Source organism: Atta cephalotes, assembly GCF_000143395.1.
Source record: "Atta cephalotes unplaced genomic scaffold scaffold00023, whole genome shotgun sequence".
NCBI lineage: Eukaryota > Metazoa > Arthropoda > Insecta > Hymenoptera > Formicidae > Atta > Atta cephalotes.
This window is the reverse complement of record NW_012130087.1, coordinates 1,222,734-1,230,779: the sequence shown is the minus strand read 5'-3', so window position 1 is coordinate 1,230,779 and position 8,046 is coordinate 1,222,734. Positions and strand designations below refer to the sequence as shown.

At 39.9% G+C, this 8,046-nt stretch overlaps 1 protein-coding gene across 1 annotated transcript; it reads left to right on the top strand.

The window, feature by feature from the left end:
• The first annotated feature begins 6,252 nt into the window (after positions 1 to 6,252).
• Positions 6,253 to 7,629, top strand: LOC105619851. Its single transcript, XM_012201368.1, has 2 exons — positions 6,253 to 6,454; positions 7,535 to 7,629. Exons 1-2 carry the CDS (start codon positions 6,253 to 6,255, stop codon positions 7,627 to 7,629), a joined length of 297 nt encoding a protein of 98 aa, XP_012056758.1.
• Positions 7,630 to 8,046: the final 417 nt, after the last annotated feature.

Here is an 8,046-nt window from a genome sequence, read left to right as displayed (position 1 = left end):
CTTTGAACTTTGAAATTTAGAGGATTCCAGGAAATATCATCCGCTACACGAATTGTTGAAGAATACACTCCGAAGAGTAGCAACGCATTTAAATTCAACATCCGAGCAAAGTCGCGATCCAATTGTTGACGAGTGACAAAGGAAACTGTCAAGCTCCGAGCAAATCTGACTCGAGATAGTGTTGAGGACGTCGAAAGGACAGGACACCTTCGCCTTACAAGATTTCCCCGTGCAAGAGTCCAAAATTTCGTCGCGGTCGACGGATGACGACGCGACGCGCCGATGCGTGATGGAGGGCGAGTAGCCGGGGGTCTTACGCGGTTCGCGTTCGAAGTTGGGCCCGCGCGCGTAACGTCGTACCGGTCCTAACGTCGTCGTGTCTACGTTCGTCGTTCTACCTCGTGGAGCGTGCAGCAGGAGGCGTGCTGTCCCGGACTGGACTAGCCTGGGCCTCTGAAGTAGAGAGGGCCGGTCGCGCTTCACCTCCGCTTCGCCGACCTCCCTCCACTGTGCACTACGTTGCTTTAGGTGCCCCTCTCTCTTTCTTTCCGTCGGTCTTGCACGGGGCCCTCTCCCTCTCACCTGAGGCCTTCGTGTGCCGTGGCGGAACGCCGCTGCTTACCTGTAACTCCCTCTCCCTTATGCCGCGACCTCTCGCGATATCAGTGGGCCGTGAGCAAGAGAGACAAAGAGAGAGAGGGGGAGGGAGAAAGAGAGTAAGAGACGTTTAGCGCGGGGGAATAGAGGAAGAGGGGAAAGAGAAAAGGAGACAGAAAGGAGAAGAAAGAGAGAAGTACGATAAAAAAAGAGGCCCCTCTCTTTTCCCTTTCCCAGTTCTTCTTCGTATACTTATATCACGACGCCCCCATCGTGATATGACAAGAACATCTTTTGCGATCTCATCTGATGATTTTAGGAAGGAGTTTCAAAAAGGGAATTTGTCGATAAAGATTGAAGTGATTTACTTATAATCATATCAAGACTAATCATTCGTTTACTGAAAAAACTGATAACGCAAAAGGTATCTTATGTTTATGTGTATTTTAATAACATAGGATCAACAGTTATTATAATAGAAGTCATTTGATTGTGAAATATATCACTTTATGACCAAGTTGAATTCATTTTTTTTTTTATTCTTTCTTTGTCGTTATAGATAAATGAATAAGTTGGATAAAAGAAATATTAAACGATTGTTTGTTGCAATATTGCATTAGACAACTATGACAAATTAACAACAATGCTATTAAAGATACTGATTTTTTACCATTGCATTTTAGAAGGTGAGAACAACGCAAACTGTGCTAGAAAGGATAAAATAGCTAGTTAAAGTCGTATCCATAATGCGAATCGATGTACTTAATGTGCCATGTTTCCTCGACTTCTAACAGCCGTCGGAACATTTATAACGTTAGAGTGGTTTGAGCATTGAGGTCAATGATGGGTGAAATTAAAACATCGATCATCTTGCGAAAATACGATAAATTAGAAGTATCGACTCACATGGAACATCTTTTTGGAAATAAATAGAAATGATTGGACTCTTTTTCTCTTTTGAAAATTTTACCGCGTCATCGAACAATATTAAATGATGAAAGAAATAAACATTGACAATTATACTAGAAGGAAGTTTGTCGATAAAGATTAAAGTGATTTACCTAACATTAGAATTTATTTGATTGCTTTTTATAATTATGATTGTTACACCTAATCTTGAGGATCCCTCATTGTGGACAAGAGCGAATAAATCGAATAAAAACGACAGAACAGTAGTCGTTTATTTATCTTCGTGAATTTAGTTCTTTGTAACTAAATTACGCTGCGTGGATTAGGTGTTGAAAGTGGTGATGAGGTTCTGTTAAAGAAAACCTAGACACTCGATAAATAAGTCGCGGTTCAATCGCCATTTGAGGAGAAAGCGTTTCGATCCACCAAAGAACGTCCTATTCCAGATACTATTTAACTTCGATTTAAAGTTAAATTACAGAAAGTGGCAAGAATCTCTCCGCCTCTTATCTACGCAAAGATTCATAAACGAACTTCTGATTTCATCCACGTCATTATTGATATTCTATGTACGTCAATATCATCGATGACGACAGAACGAAAGACGGCTTAATGATTACCCTTTTAATTACGGTGCATACCACCGCCAATCAAATCCCGCCGAAAAAGTCCGTCGTGGCGATCCACGCGCGGCGGGATCCACGAAGTTCACACCGTCACCGTTATGGGCGGAACCGAGAGAGCCGGAACCATGCTTCCTGAACAGAACAAAACTTTTCTCCCGCTCTCCCTCCGTCACCGCCGCCGCCACCGTCAGCTAAATTGAACTTTAGACAAAGTTGCTACATGCAGCCGCGTTCATATTATACCGTCAAATACGAATCAACGTCCGTCTCTCTATCATCGAATCGTGGGCGTGTGAAACGGAAGCGAACTTAAATTCGGTACATGTCTGATCTGAACTGTTAGAAGTCGAGTAGAACTCCAATTATGAATATAATAATCTCAGTAAAAGTTGATAGGTAATATTATTTGCTTATCTAATGCATTGCGCTAATGTATTCGTGTGACTCTTCTACATTTAACAGATTGCTAGAAAGAAGATAGATAGAAATATATGAATAATTGAAAAAAAATTGTTATTCTTGAAAACGTATCATAGCCGGTTTATTTCGATGCTCGAAGGAATTAGTGCCTTCGCACTGTGCAATTAGATGTAATTCGCGACGTTCTGAAAAGGTCTTCTTAATGAAGATGAAGTCACACGTGCGCGCAACCTGTTGTCGCAAACTGCTTCAACGGTCGTGCCGTAAAAAGCAACGCGCAACACCTCACTGCGTTCGCTTTAGTCGAATAGTTATGCACCCTTTACGCTACCCCTTACGCTGTGCCCACCGTCTGCAACAGTTCTAATACCTGTGTGTTCTACGGGCGTTCGTTGCACTTGCTGAAACAGCTGTGGCACCTGTGCCCGCTAGTAAGGTGCAACGTTCCCTCGTCCACCCTTGCCGTACGGTCAGTTCATCAACTTTCATCGTTCGACCCCATAATATTCGCCAGACTAGATCACTCGACCTGACTTAATGATATCTCGATCTTGATACTCGCTTCCCTCGTGCACTCGTCTTCTTTCCTTCTCCCGCAGCATTTGCCGGCCGACGGCAAACGATCACCACGACGCGCAAGCGAAATGCGTTGGAAGGATACATATCTCCTGCTCTTATGCATCGGAATATTTATAATGAAAATGTGGATATTTAACAAGAATTTTATTTACCGTTTCGTTAAAGTAATTCTATAATTTATAATTAGTGAATTCCAGAATTAAAGGATATATCTCAGCTCTTGTTCCCCTTCCGAACAAAATTTCTCGTCGTTTGCTGATAAAGTGTACTAAAATTACGTAGTTTCACCAATTGTTACCATTTTTTAATCGTATACTAAAAGATTGAAACTAAATAAAATTATAGATGAAAACCACCTCATTACGAGGTAACCCTTTAATAGAAGCATAAAACGTGAATGACTATGGGTGAGAAACAAAAGATCGATGACGAGGAGAAGTAAAGATTAAAATTTTTTTGTTCACATACTCTTTAAAATTGTATGGACTTTCTACAATAAATAAACCACTCATATCATACTGATAGTAGATCAGAATCATAAATCATAAATCTCAGGAAATTACATTCAGAATAAATCATATTAGATCGTTACGTTACAATATTTCAGAGAAAGGTGGTAATTCTTAAGGCAAATAACAATAATGATTGGTCAATCATAACGTAATCTAAATTTTAAATCGTAAGAAATGAAATTTGACTATTTCCACATACAGTCATTGATTACTGACTTATTGTTGCAACTTGGCATACTACTGACTCGCTTACATCTTATTTTTTGCTAACAGCTTATTATAGAAAGTCCATTAGAGAATTTTCAATTTAAGAACAAGATTTCACTCTGCAGAGTGAGATCTCGCTCTTAAATTGAAAATTAAGCGACTCTTTTTTAAGACTGGTTTAATTTTTTCTCTTTAGAATGAGATTCCATTCCAAATAATATAGAGAGTAACATCCTGTAATAGCTGAAAACAAATTGATAAATTCTTTGTTTCCTCGCACACATTGTTCTCGATAGTAGAGTTTTCGATATAAACGAATACTCTATTGCCAGCCTCAGACTATGCGTCGCGACGAGCTCAAGGATACGAGTCAACGAACTCGGAGGGTACCAAAAAGAAGCAAATGAGAAATCGTCTAGCTCGATAGGCGGCCAAAGAAAAAGCGCGGGAAGCACATGGCCCTAAATAGAGTGGCCGAACGAGCGAACGGTGATCAGCTGGTGCTCTGCCCGACGGATCCCGAAAAATGTACACTCCGACCGTTAAACGCCCTTCACCTTTCGCGGAGGTGCGCACATGGCCCCCGGGCCCCAAAGTCTAAGGGCAGAGTGGCGCGCCGCTTCTCGAAGACACGCACGCGGCGCGCCTCCCCGCCTGGTATTCGCATTAATGGTATACATTATTATCGCGCGGTGTTCTTCTGGGGATGGTATATGGTAACGGCCGCGTCAACGGTCCCGGGCACCTGACGCCTTATAACGAGTCGGAGCCCCTTCTTCGTAGGGGCGGGCCCCTTTCTTCCCTTTTCGTCACGATCGCGAAGTCCTCGCTTGGACTGCAAGTCCGGTAGCCGCGACCTTCTTCTTGCACGCGTCTTCCACGATATCGACGTAAAAGGGTGTTGCTTGGACATGGCGCAAACATCAGGTCGTAACCGGACGTTACTTGGAGATTCTTGATAAGGTAATTGACCAAAATTTTCGATTGATTTGCATAAGCCTCACGTGCGAACCAGAATTATTTAATTAATATATCAACGTACAATCAATTTCTTCGGGGATGAATACATTGTATATGTATAAATAATTGACACGTGTCTTATTCTGAGAGAAAGATAAATATTGAAATCACTGAATCTCCATTATTTTGTGGAGGAAACGTCTTTCAAGGCAGTCAAACGTCATCAATCATTAATAATGATACAAATTATGAATAAGTATGTGATGATCTAAAAACTAATTAACTTGTGCATATTAAAAATATCTCAAAAATCTTAAAAGATAGCACAGCAGTTCAAGTGAATTGACCATTAGAGTGTGTTACTTGCAGTCAATAACTGATTCAGATGAAAGATAAAAAAATTCAGAAATCTCATAGCACGATGTACAACCCTGAAGCGAGAAGCTCGCGTGAATTGGTACCTGAACCTGGCCGCGAAACCTTCCGTCGAGGTGAGAAGCCGCTGGCGCGAATTAGCCGCTACATCAACGTATACTTTGATCTCGCAAGATAACGCAACTCAGAGTATGTGCAACGGAAGATAAACGTAAATAAAGACCTTAAGACCGCGACCGTACACCCACGATTTAATGAGAAATTGCATTCGTTCTGCGTATCTGTCGATTACGCGGTACGGACAGATAAGGGCGGCAACTGAGCCCGTTTTTTTCCTTTTGGCATTAAAAAGGGAGCATACGTGGGCAGAGTACCCCTCGAATGTCGATCGACAGCTTGCCCGCGGCATTGGGCGGCACAAGAGATGCGCGAAGCACGGCTCGAGAAATAGAAAATAGAGAAGCTGATGTTCTACGCGACGGCGGGAGTGAAAGCTAACTCTTTTGTTCGCCACAGGCTATAGTGGCGCAGGTGAATAAATAAACAATATCGCTGTTCAATAAGTTTAGTGAGAAAAGGCAAAGAACATTACGCTTTTTGTTCATGTATACGAAAATAATGATTTTATTGAAATGTCTAAAAATTTAGCTACGTACTGATCTAAAAATAATTTTATTGGACTACCAAAATAATTATGTAGGATGTTACAAGCTGGTTACTTGAATGTCAAAACTTTTTCCAGCATTGCTTTCCATACTTGAGTTTCCATCATAATTATTTTTGATAAGAGCCAACTTTGATTGAGAGCCAACTAAATTATTTGCAGCTCTGTATCTAGCTAAATTTTTTTATAGATACTTCTTGTATCTATAAAAATTATTCTTTCCATATAAGTTACATCTCCTATGGAAATATACAACGAAAGATGAAAGGGTTTATTTTCATTTAAACATTACGTGTTATCTTATTATTAGGCGGGACGTTGAGTGTAAATAACATCGAGATACTTCTCCAGACATTAGAAACGCAGGAGGAGCTGTCGGATGATAGAACGATAGCGTGGCGTGATGGCCGATAACGATGTGCCACTTTCGCCCGTCAAAGGTGTTTCGAAAATGGATTCTCATCGATCAAGCATATATACGCGTAGATTCATATCGCTTGGAAAAACAATTCCTGGACGGTTGAGCGAACGGCGATGCAATCGTAGGTCGGCAAATTCACCAGCCAACAGCAGGTGCAACTTTCTTCCGACTGCCGGACGTAAGGGTAGGTAATGTCTTTTCTGTCTGTTCCGCTTCCTATTGCCCCACGAGTAATTTTTTTATTTTTATTCGTCACGCTTGCTTCAACGAGAAATTTATTATACACCATGCGCGAATACACCACGAAAGACATTATTATTGGTATGTTGAGTCCCAATATGTTATGCACACGTAATGTTGCGACGTGAATAGCAAGAATTTTATTCATTACGAGAGAGTATTATAGAACCTAAAAAGTGATGTTTTAAATTAAGTTCGTTCACAGGAGCACAGTATAAGTAACAGTAGGCTCATTTTGCCAAAAATCGTATTAATAATAATTACTTCTCGCACATCGAATTACACAATCAACAACATGACGATTATAATGTTCACCATCAATTTTTTCTATTGAAATAAAGGATTGTGATTGGAGTTATAAAATTAATCAATAAGAGCGAAACAAACTTAGTTAACTTTGCATGATGATCATTCAGCATTCAGATCAAAAGTGCCGACATAAAGTGAGCTTACTGTTCTTATTTATGCTGTGATATGGTTTTGAATACACTGGCTAACATAACAGTATCGTATAATATTATTAATTTTCACGAATTTCTATCGACGACCGTCAGAATTTATCGTCTCAAAATACTTTAATCAACGTTTCAGCAGCGGATTACGCAGTCATCAGCCTATTTTTATGCTGCCGCTGAATGTAATGAGAAAATAACATAAAATTACACACCATGTCCAAGCGTGTATTATATATTGATCATCGGCTTCGCTGGCACCTTATTCGATTTCCAATTTGAAACGCCTGGTAGGAGATCAATGAAGCTGAAGTCACCCACGTAAAGTATTTTAAATCCTCACATTATCTATCTGAATAATATATTGTTGTTGGATAATACCTTAGAAAATAATAAAGCAAAAACCTCACATATTGTGTACATATAATTTTTTATTTTATTATCTTCCAATATACATATATGTGTAACTTTTTATTTAATTATTTTCTAATAATATTAATAATTATGGCACGTAAATATCAAGTCAAGCGTTAAAAAGATAAAGTTTCTAACTCCACTTTCATGATGTTCAGGAGAAACGAAGGAACTAAACGGTATTCATAACTTTACGATACTTTACTCTACCGTCACAATATTTATCAACGCATCCTCTCAAGCATCATCGTGAGTAGTATGGGCTACCAACTTGCATAAAATATCGTTGGATAAAGATGTTGTTAAGCTCTTAGTGGATACTTAACCGGTCTCTCAATTTAATGCTTCACCCAAACATTCAAGAAAGAGACCATCTTGCCTGGGGCTGCATTTATAGTAGACTCCAGCGAGTGCTAGGAACGGCGTACGATGCGACATAAAACGCACATCTTACGTTTTCATGAAATCACCTTCAAGCGATATATTCGCTTTTTTACATGAATAGCATGGCGTATCGTTGTCAGAGATTGTCTGCAGTTCACTTCCTTGCCAAACGTGCGTATCCTCGACTATTTTACTGGTATCAACTTAGATGTGATTTTATATTGAGATATGTATTATCCACCACGTTCATGAATTTAAAATATCTGCATGATCGTATCTCTGGATA